This window comes from Mauremys reevesii, linkage group 3 (genome assembly GCF_016161935.1).
Source record: "Mauremys reevesii isolate NIE-2019 linkage group 3, ASM1616193v1, whole genome shotgun sequence".
NCBI lineage: Eukaryota > Metazoa > Chordata > Testudines > Geoemydidae > Mauremys > Mauremys reevesii.
In genome coordinates, this window is record NC_052625.1 from 82,561,172 (window position 1) to 82,572,880 (window position 11,709).

The window sequence follows — 11,709 nt, forward strand, 5'->3', positions numbered from 1 at the left end:
TAGGGTTGAAAGGGATAAGTTGCACATGATCTACAGCGCTTATACAATCCCCTTCTGCAGTACAAATGGTCTAAAGGGCTGAAAGAATTCACTTTCCCTATCTGAGATCCTTACCCATATGCAAACTACGCAGCTGCGTAGGGCACCAGGGAATTTGGGGCACCAAATTGCCCCAAATTTCCTGGTGCCCCACGCAGCTGTGTGCTGCTCCAGTTGCCAGCCCGATCCCCCAGCTGGCTGAGCCAGCCAGGAAAGCTGCCCCCACCCCTGCTCTGCCCCAGCCCCGCCCTCACTCCATCACTTTCCCTGAGCTATATCCCGGGGGACTGCAGCAGGGGTCGGGCCCGACCCTGTACTCATGTGGCGGCGGGAAGTGGAGTGACCCAGCCTGCTCTGAAAGCTCCCAGCCACACGGGAGCTGTTCCCCTCTGCCCCTCAAGTCCCAAGCCTGGGAGCCAGGGGAGCAGAGCGGAGCGGGCTGGGGCCAGGTCACTCTACTTCCCACTGCCCCATCAGTGCAGGGTCAGGCCTGCCCTGCAATCACCGGGCGGCAGGAAGTTAAGCGACCCAGCCCCAACCCGCTCCTCTGTCAGCTCATGCTGGGGGGCAGTTTCTGCCCTGCCTCCCATAGACCTTGGGTGCACACACACCCCTGTGGAGGCTTGGGGACACCAGCTCCCCGCGGGGGGAGGGGCTGCATAGGACATCACAATGTCTGGGGATGGCCCTGCTGAGATCGCATTTTCTATCCTGTCAGGAGCTCTTCTGCTGTGCCTCCACATTAAGAGTATTGCACATTGACTAGAAATTGTGCAAGTCCTCTTCTGCTTGGCCTGAAAACATGAAGTGTGTTTGAGAGGTTCTTTACATGAATGAAGATCAGCTCCATAGTGTACTACTCATCCCTCCAGTTCTAGTCTAGAGTCATCTCCTGCTCCTTCTCTCTGATTTTCAAGCCAGAGCATCTTTTCCGCTTGTCTTCAGGGTATAGCCTGTACAAGCAATTCCTAGGCCACAGGGTTGCCCGAAGTATGTATGGTTGCTCTCTCCCCACTCCTCACTCTGTAGCTACAAACTGATCAGCTACAGCTTTTTATTACTGGTGAATGAAAGCAATTTCTATTCAACTATCAAATAAGATACAGGAGTGAACATAGTTTTGCGAAATTAAATCAATACAAATCATGTGAAATTCTATGCCACATCTGAGGAAGGAGATGTGGAAGGCCAGGAGTTTGAAGAATGCTTCAATTAATACACTATTAACATGTGCCGGCCGTTTTCCTGGTCTTCTCCTTAGGAAGCTGCCAGAGACACCATTACTGTCACAAGATATGTTAAGCAGCTATCTTAAGCTTGTTCCCCTCCCACTCACACAGATCCACTGTATAACCGGGCAGGTCATGTTGGGTGAGGGGAGAGAAAGGGGATCTTATACCCTGTCCTTTAAGAAATATGAAAGGGAATGATAGATTTGTTTCAGCAAGGATTCTCTCCCTGAGAAGAATGCCATGCCACAAGAAAGTAAAATGACAGATGAATGGGAGAACTATTATTTGATTTTTCCTTGCACCTACCTTTGGAACACAGCTGTTCTCTATTTTAATGTGTTCTGCTTTGACAATGCTAAAAGAGGGACAAGTTAACCACAGAAGAAATAGAATATAAGAGTACAATGGAACATCTTTATTAGTTGGCTTTGATGCCCTGTGACAAGGGTCCCTAACAATATTTCAGCAATCACCACATACTCACTGGTTTCTGATTGCAGGAAGGACAGACATTACAACAGGTCTTCTTGGGGAATCCGGTTATACCCATTGTTAACATTCCTTTGAGGTGTGCGTCACACTTCTCTACCGAGGAATCCATATTTGTGCAGGATTCATTGTGTTCTTACTGAATTTGGTGGGATGTTGAGCATGGAAGGAAAAGTTTCAACTGAGTGAAGCCTCCAGCTTCTTTCAATTCTGTGCCACCTAGGCAAGTACTTTCTGTGAGCTTAAGTCTATACAGACTAACTAAGCTAATCAGTGATTAGTAGCCTCATTAGTCTCGGCAGAGAGCTGAATGGACATGGAAAGACCACCCTCTCACACCACAAGGTGGTCCCTGCAGTTCAAGTTTGAGGCACATTGACAGGGCATTGCTGTTTCTTATACTGTTCCTGTATTGTGCAGAGAGGACCGTACTTCCCAGAGCTGCTCACCCACTACCTTTGAACGACCACTTCATTCACTTCAAAAGGAGATGGGGGAGGGGAGATCATTTGGTCACATGCAAGAGATCAGTCTGGGAGGAAACATGCTTCTCCTATGCAAAAGGCTACAGATATATTGTGAAGAAGAGCCCTTCATCTGCAGTGTTTACTGACTTTTGCATATTAAATACAAAGTACGAATGCTTGTCATTTTAAGAGCAGAAAATCTGGTTCTTCTACCCAGTTTAAGTAATGAGCATTTTGCTGCTGAACTTGAACATGAATAATGCAAAGTGGGGGGAAGGGAAATGACAGTTAAATTGCATTACATTTTAAGATCTGCAAGGTTGTCTTGCACTGAAATCAACACTATTAGCAATGATGGATGGAGAGAAATCTGCTTTAGGCCCAATAAAACCTTCAGAAGCACATGTTTGGATTTCATAAGATCTAGAAGATACTGAACCTTTGCTAAATAAAGATGTGGATTATGCTAAACATAAAAACTTTTAGATCATCCTACACACATTTCCTCTGATATCTCAACAGATGCATTCACCATCATCCTGCAATTCTGAGTCCTATTACTGTATTATTTATTATATAACAAACACACCCAGGAAAATATTGGAGAATTTATCCAAAGGTGAATGCAAAATTATTTCCTATAAATATTCTACACTCTGAAATAATTTTAGGGTTCATAAGTTAAATAGACCAATTTCTCTGATGGCCTAAATAGGCAAAACACCATTGAAGTCAGAGGAGTTGCACCCACGTTCACAAGCAGAGAGCTATTTAGGCCACATTCTACAGCACAATCTGGCACAGATGAATAAGTGATGCTCAAATATTTTTCCACCTCCTGCAGTGCATCTTTCCTGCTATTCTTGTACTGGACCTTTCTTTAGTGACTTTGCATCACCCAGAATTCCTGATTCTTTCCAAGATTCAGACCAAAGTTCCCCTCCTTATTACAAGTCTTTATGGATATGCTGCATCCTACCTCGAGGGCTCTCTCTCTACTCCCACCCTGCTCCTCTAGTACTGACTTCTTCTGCCTTTCCATGTGATCTCACTATCTCTTTGACTCTCCTCCCTTCTGCACAATCTTCCTGTATCTCTCTGCTTAGCAAAGATTCTATTCTTTGAAATCTCAGCTAAAAGCCCTCTTTTCTCCTTCAGCTATGTCCCATCATCCCCCCTTCAGTTACTATTTAATTCCTGTAAAACACATTGGTATACAGGATGTATGAATGACGCCATACTAACTATGTTGTATTATGAGGTTCACTGGAGACTAGACGGAGGGAGCTAAACACATTTTCCTTATTCTTATTTCAAAGGAGCCAAATTCATTTTCTTTATTTGTATAACAGCAGTGCCAAGAGGAAGCAACGAAGACTGAAGCCCTATTGTACGAGGCACTATGCAAACATAAGAAGAGACAGCATCCTTCTTAACATCTTGTAACCTTCATCCATCCAACTGGAAGTTGGTTCATTAACCACCTACACAGATGCATCTCTCCCCCTCCTCAGCTAACCCAACTTCAGTAAACATTCTTCAGTAAAGTTAAGAACGGAAACTAAGTTTAATGATCGCATAATCAAGGAGACAGATTGCACATCTCAGATGTGCATAGTCAGCATTTATATTGCTGCTCTGAATAATTTAATTTGAGAAGTGGACGCAGCCCAATGTAATATATTTACAATGGAGTAAAGCTGCTTTAATGCACACCTATAAATAATCCTTTTCCTAGTAGTTGGTTTTTGCTGCCCATTGGTGAACTAGCAGAAAAAGTGAAATGAGAATTATTTAAAGTAAAATCTCTAATGCTCACCAGTGTGTTTTTTCAGCAGTGAGCTGCAGATGCAACTAATATTTAACTGGCTAACTCCCAAAAGATGTGACCAGTTCACTGCATTAATCAAAAGCTATCCTTTGCTTCCTGACATGCATATTTAGAGTGTGCTATGCTGCTGCATGAAGTCCTGATTCTCATCTACCCAGCAAAAGTGATCTTCTGCATACAGGGGTCAAGTCACATCTGACAACCACTTTGCGATAAATGAATGTTTCCTATAACCTGGCTTTTAGAAAATGTTTCCTCCCACCACCATAAATGTAGGTTAAAGAAGACTATTTAAAGTTTGTTTAAATCTCTTCAAGGTCATTAGAAAAGTCTAAGTCAACATGACTGCTGCCTAGCAGTTCTCTCTTCTACCTGAATGTGTTCTCCAAAGATTGTAGGGCATAACACACATTAGAAAAGTGTCTTCAAAAGCAAAAGTCCATGCAAAACCAGAGCTGTGCACTATAAACCATACTTTGTGTGTGTCTACTGAAGGGGGGGGTGTCAATCTGCATTTTCAATAGGGAAAATCTCTAGCATATCATTTTACTAACATCTTTGGGCATGTGCATATGAGTATATCTTATGAGGAGAACAAGAGTGTACAGAGGCAAGGAGGAGAAGAAAGTTGCCGTCAGTGCTAGCCTATCTTTTGATGCCTACGGTAGTATTTCTTCTTTTGAACAGGACCAGTCCTATTCAACACATTCATAAATGGTCTGGAAGGCCATTGAGGTGGTAAAATTTGCAGATGATTCAAAACTGCTCAAGATAGTTAAGTCCCAGGCAGACTGCGAAGAGCTACAAAAGGATCTCTCAAAAATAGGTGACTAGGCAACAAAATGGAAGATGAAATTCAATGTTGATAAATGCAAAGTAATGCACATTGGAAAACATAGCTGGAATTATACATACAAAATGATGGGGTTTAATTAGCTGTCAAGAAAGATCTTGGAGTCATTGTGGAGAGTTCTCTGAAAACATCCACTCAATGTTCAGCGGCAGTCAAAAAAGGCAACAGAATGTTGGGCATCATTAAGAAAGGGATAGATAAGACAGAAAATATGTTGCCTCTATATAAACCCATGGTACGCCCACATCTTGAATTCTGCATGCAGATGTGATCGTCTCATCTCAAAAAAGATACACTGGAATTGGAAAAGGTTCAGAAAAGGGCAACAAAAATTATTAGGGGAATGGAACGGCTTCTGCGCCACCTCCACCTCGACTCCCCACAACCCAGACAGGTTGTGGGGAGTACAAACAAAAATTATAACTCAAAGGGGGAGGGCTCAGTGCAGAAAGTTTGAAAATAGCTCAGGGTGCAGGCAGCACTTAACTAGGGGCTGTGTGCAGGCAGAGGGTGCAGGGAGGGGGTAGCTAGGGGCTATGCGCAGGCAGGCGGGTAGCTCAGGGTGCAGGGAGAGCAGTAGCTAGGGGCTGTGTGCAGGCAGGGTGCGGCTCAGGGTGCAGGGAGGGGAGCAGCTGGGGGCCGTGTGCAGGCGGGGTGGTGGCTCAGGGTGCAGGAAGAGCAGTAGCTAGGGGCCGTGTGCAGGCAGGGGGTAGCTCAGGATGCAGAGAGAGCAGTAGCTAGGGGCTGTGTGCAGGTGGGGTGGTAGCTCAGGCTGCAGGGAGAGGGGTAGCTAGGGGCTGTGTGCCAGGAAGGTGCCCCTGCAGTCCCTGTTCCAGGAGGGCTCTGCCAGCCATGGAGCTGGGTCCCCCTTCCCTGGTGGCTCTTACTGGCTGCATGAGCTAAGGGGGCTAGGAGCTGAGGAGCAGCTTCCACCCCAGATACCAGCAGGAGATGAGGGAACACCCCAGCAGCCTGCTCCATGGAACCAGTCAGAGCAGCAGCTGCTCCACACTGCCCAGCTCCGGCTTCCCACCTCTGACCTGGCCAAGTCACAGGCAGAGATGGACATGGGAGTGTTTTGAGCTGCCCCTTGCCCTGACTGCCCTGCTCTTGCACTGTAGTTGGGAGGCACAGGGGGCATTGTTCTTTCCCCCCCTCCCCAACTCTGCCCATGGGCTCAGGGTTTCTGCTCCACCATGGGGAGCACCAGGGCTCGGGGACCCGAGATTCAGCCCAACCACTCACAGCTTTAGTCCCATGTGGGGCGCTGGGGATCAAGGCTTCAGCCCCGCAGCTCCTGGCTTCAGCCCATGGGGAGCATTGGGTTTCAGCCACAGGGGTCTCATGGCCCCCTGAAGGGTCTCGCAGTCCCCCAGGGGGCTGCAGACCACTGGCTGAGAACCACTGATCCAGCAGATATAGTGTACTTAGACTTTCAGAAAGCCTTTGACAAGGTCTCTCACCAAAGGCTCTTAAACAAAGTAGACAGTCATGGGCAGTCTTGTGGATCAGTCCCTGCTTAAAAGATATGAAACAAAGGGTAGGAATAAAGGATCAGTTTTCACAATAGAGAGAGGTAAATAGCAAGATCCCACAAGGAACTGTACTGGGACCAGTGCTGTTCAACATATTCATAAATGAGCTGAAAAGAAGAGGTAACTAGGGAGTTGACAAAGTCTGCAGATGATACAAAATTACTCAATATAGTTAAGTCCAAAGCTGACTGTGAAGAGTTGCAAAGCAATCTCACAAAACTGGGTGAATGGGCAAGAAAGTGGCAGATGAAATTCACTGTTGATAAATGCAAAGTAATGCACATTGGAAAACAATTCCAACTATACATACAAAACGATGGAGTCTAAATTAGCTGTTACCACTCAAGGAAGAGATCTTGGGGTAATTGTGGATAGTTCTTTGAAAACATCCACTCTATGTGCAGCGGCAGTCAAAAAAGCAAACAATGCTGGGAACCATTAGGAAAGGGATAGATCATAATGCCACTACATAAATCCATGGTGCGCCCATTGCACACTTCTTGTCACCTTATCTCAAAAAAGATACATCAGAACTGGAAAAAAATACAGAGAATGGCAACAAAAATTATTAGGAGTATGGAACAGCTTCCATATGAGGAGAGGTTAAAAAGGCTGGGACTGTTCAGCTTGGGGAAAAAAAAAGAGATGACTGGACGGAGGCCTGGGGGTTATGATAAAGTTATATAAAATCACGAATGGCATGGAGACAGTGATAGGGTTGTGTTATTTACTTTTTCACATAACATGAGAATCAGGGGTCACCCAATGAAATTAATAGGCAGCAGATTTAAACAAACATAAGGAAGTACTTCTTCACACTACACAGTCAACCTGTGGAACTCATTACCAAGGGATGTTGTGAAGGTCAAAGGTATAACTGGGTTAAAAAAGGAATTAGATGAGTTCCTTGAGTACAGGTCCACCAATGGCAATTAGCCAAGATGGTCAGGGACACAACCCCATGCTCTGGGTGTCCCTAAACCTCTGACGGCCAGAAGCTGGGTCTGGATGACAGTGCTCTGTTTTGTTCATTGCCTCTGAAGTATCTGGCACCAGCCACTGTTGGAAGACAGGATACTGGACTAGATAGACCATTGGTCTGGCCCAATATGGACATTCTTATTCAACCAAGTTTTTGCCAAAGCTAATCACTATTATAGATACTGTATGCAGTTCATGCCACAAACAGAGTAAGAAGCAGCAGAAACCTCTCTCAAATCTACTGTTAGGTGGAAGCAGACTCTGTATTACCAACTCTCCTTGCTCCAAAGACTTCTGTGTTCACTTCTGTCTCCCAAAAATCAAACTCCAATTCTAAGGAAATCTGAACTCATGAGCTAATAGGTCATCAACTTAATTTTCTTTTTTCAAAGAAGCAATAAAAATGTCAATCCCATCTCTATATTAAATGCATATCACGGCTTTAAAGTTACACAAATGTATATACTAGCAAAGGCAAAGAAATTAAAGGGTAAGTTACTTCATCCTTATTTAACTCCATAAAAAGTATGGTCCAAATTGTGTCCTCAGATATGCTTGAGAATTAGAGGAATCCAGGATATCCACTAGCATTCTCTTTAAAGACGCACAAAAGTTTTATATTAGTACATGATGTTTAATATTTTACAGTGATTAGACAGGGGAGCAGCAGCCTGTCTTGCTTTTGTTAGTTAACACGTCAGTCAAAAATAATGTTATTGTAATATAGTATTTGGAGCTTAACTTTGTTTGGGGTTCTTTTTACATTAGCTAAAAAAAAAAATTACTTCCTCTAGCTCTGTTTTAATTCCCACTGTGGTACAGGGAGGTTTGTTGAAGTGCACTTTTTCTTTCTTGAATCTTCATTTATTTATTTGATATTTATAGACTTTTCTCTGATACTTCTCATCAACATTAATGAATTAAGCCTGACAATCAAGAATTAGAAACCAGTGGGGTTAGGCTAGCAAATATAAAATTGGACAAGCTGCTAGTAGTAGAGTAATGCAACATCTCAGAATACTATATATTACAGGTTTATTTGTGAGCTCTACTTGATTGCTGTATTTTTCACATTCTGCAAGTTTTCTTTACATGACTTTTCTTTGCTACATACACAACATAATTATTAATGTCGTGGACCGATGTTGGAATGGCTCCCTATAAACCACTATAACATGTACTCTCACACAGATCATTCCATTAAAATCTCCATACCATGCAGTGCCATAATACATCAGATCACTTCAGTGAGCTCTCAACATTTACTTTCTCAAAGACCTGTGTGGTGGTGCGTAGAGCTGAGAATGGCTTTGTAGTAAAGACAAGGGTTAGGGAGCCGAGTTCTATTCCCAGGGCTGCCACAGACTTCTTGTGTGATCTAGAGCAAGTCACTTAATCATTCTGGTCCACAACTTCTCCCATCTGTAAAGTGGGTATAACAACATTCCCTATATCATAGGCCATGTACATGTTAGGACACACAGGCTGAGCAGGATTTCCAGCTTCCAACTCCAGCAAAGCAGCAGAGATTCCCAAGGGCACATTGTATAACCTGCCCTGTTGTTCTGAGGATCACAAAATTATCAGGGGAGACGAAAAACGGACAAAGTGTTCATGATCAATCACATGCTGCCCTCCCTGGGTCTTGTTAGACACCATTTCATCTAAGTCCAGGCAATTATCCAGTTAGTACATAAATACAAGCTATGCCTCATAATAACTAAGGAATGAAAAAAGCCAGTACGCTGAAAGAGGGAAGCTATCCTTTATCATAATGAAATCAAATAAAGCTTTCAGCCGGTGCACAGGAGAGATATTTATATATTCTGTCCTGAAAGGCAACGATTGAACAGCCAGCCCTACCCTGCTGCTGCTCTTGTGCAGATGAACCGAGCAACTCTTCCCGAGAAGGGGCTGTTCTCTCCCTAGTGACTAACATGCTCACTAGCATCCGCCCTAGGAGCGATTTGTTTAACGAGGCCAAAGCGCAGTCAGGTGGCAGGGGTCGGCAGACCGACCGCACTCTCTCAAATTAACCCCACAGATCCAGCCTCCCCTTCCGGGGGTTTCGGGCGCCAGGCCAGGGATGAGCAAATCAGCCTGTTTCTCCCGTACGCTGCTGAGCCCGTTACCCCGCCCGCTAGTTATAGTTGGTGGTCGGGACATCTGGGGCCAAGCGCGGAGCACTGATTTCAGGGGGGCTCCGCGACCTTTACACCTGCACAGGGCTCCGAGGAGCTGAGCGATCGGGGCTCTCTTGTAAGCAGCCCCCGTGCAACGAGAGCTGCCGCCTGCCCTGCCTCTGACCAAACTGCAAAAGTGCCCCGCGGCTGCACCCGCCCTCCAGCCTCAGGCCCTGGCTGCAGCCCCCACACTAACCTTCCCGCCGGAGCAGGGACTTCCCCTGCTCCTCTCGCTTGCCGGCCGGGGCCGCCCCTTGAGCATTACCCGCAAAGCCCCGTCCCTCGGCTCCCCGCAGGCAGCAGCCCAGGCACCCCACCCCCAGCCGGCGAGGCGAGGGACGGGGCTCCCCCCTGCAGGCACCACCCCGCTGCCCGGCCCGCCTGTTACCGAAGCTATCCTTGAAGTCTGGGGGTGGGGCGTCTCGCAGGGTCGGGGTCCAGCCCCCCTCCTCCTCCTCCTCCTCCTCGGGGCCGGGGCTGCCGCCGCCGCCGGGAACCTGCTGCCGCTCCGCCGCCGCCGCCCTGGGGACACGGCGCCCCTGCCCCGGGGGCCTGGCCCCTCCGCAGCCGCGAGCTGCTCCTCGTCCTCGTCCTGGGAGGAGGCGGAGCGGGAGTCGGCCGAGGTGCTGTAGAAGGGGTTCCCGCTGCTGTCCTGGCCCGACTCCCCGAACACGTCGTCCGAGATCTGCAGGCTCTCGTAGCGGGAGCGGGCCGCCTCCAGCAGGGACAGCGCCTTCCGCCGCGGCCCCCCGCCGCCGCCCTCCGCCATCATCCCCGCCGCCGCCGCCAGCAGCAGCCGCCCCGCTCCCCGCGGCCCGGCTCCGCCGCCTCGCCCGGCCGCAGGCAGCAGCCCAGCAGCGAGAGCGGCTCGGACAGCGAGGCGGGGAGGCAGGGAGTGGCAGAGCCGCCGTCGCTGCCGCCGCCGCCACCACCCAGCCCTGCCTCCCTCGGCCGCCCGCGCAACCCACCCCTGTGTGTGTGCAGGGACATGGGGGGAAGGAGCCAGCTCAGCATCTCCAAATACCACATCCAGCCAATTATAGCCGCAGTCCTCACCCAAGAGGTGGGGTTATATGGCAGCCCCGGACGGCCTGGCCCGCCCACGCCCCACCCCGAAGGGGCGGGTCTCGGCGCATTTAAAATCACAGAGCCTCTCTGGGAGAGCCGCCGCCGGGAGGGGTCGGGTCTCGTCCCGCCCCGCCCCGCCCCGCCCCGCCCCAGGCTCGATGAGACGCGGGGGGGAGGAGTTCTTCCGCTCCTCCCCCGGCAGAGAGCCGCCCTGCGGGAGCTGCGCTTCCTTCCCCACCCCTTAGGCTCCCGGGCGCACGGAGCTGTCCGCGGGCTGCGGTGCTGAAGCCCACCCGCCCCAGGAGCCCCAGTGCAGCCTGCGCGTCCAACTTGCGGCTGAGACTTTTCATCGACAGTGGGAAGAGACTGACATCCCTCTAGGTCCCCGGGGTGTGGCAGTGCTTGTTACATAATGACTGAGCGCCGGGAAGGGGATTGTGACAAGCAACAGGAATCAGTGGGAGAAGCAGGAAGGACACAGAAAAGCACACAGGCCCTTAAACCGAGTTGAGGTGTATGAGGGTCATAATGATCACTATCCTATCACACCTTCTTCCTCCAAGATTGCATTAATCTATAGCTAAGGTCTGCAAATCAGTTTCATACTGATGAGAGCCACCTTAATGAAAGATGAGTGCAAACCCTACTGAGCCTGGAAAAAATGGGAGGAGGGAAAAGGGCACACTCTCTATAGGTTACCCATGTGGGTACTTCAGGGATAGTTTTAGGGGTGTTTAAAAGCTACCATTCTGTAGTAAAATATTTCCCATGGGCTTACTGGATAATTATGACAGTAACTTCTATACTGGGTGTGTTACAATTTACTATAGCAAGTAATGGATTCTGAGCTGAGCACTAGTAAAACAAATACTAGAAAACCAGCTGTAACTAAGGCCTAATACAATAAATGAATGTAAATGAACACTATGTATAACCAATATATGGGGCCAGATCCACCTCTCATCGAAGTTAATGGAAGGATTCCAATTGAATCCAATGAGATTTGGATCCCGGCCATGGTGACTCAAAAC

The 11,709-nt window shown here is 47.9% G+C and overlaps 1 protein-coding gene across 1 annotated transcript in view; it reads right to left on the bottom strand.

Annotated features, from left to right (window-relative positions):
- The window catches only part of PGBD5 (piggyBac transposable element derived 5), a 94,058-nt gene extending 83,489 nt beyond the window's left edge, over nucleotides 1–10,569 (bottom strand). Inside the window, 2 exon segments of the mRNA XM_039530154.1 lie at nucleotides 9,999–10,151; nucleotides 10,154–10,569. Coding sequence (XP_039386088.1) covers nucleotides 9,999–10,151; nucleotides 10,154–10,382 — 382 coding nt within the window. The 5' untranslated portion in view covers nucleotides 10,383–10,569.
- Between the last annotated feature and the right edge of the window lie 1,140 nt (nucleotides 10,570–11,709).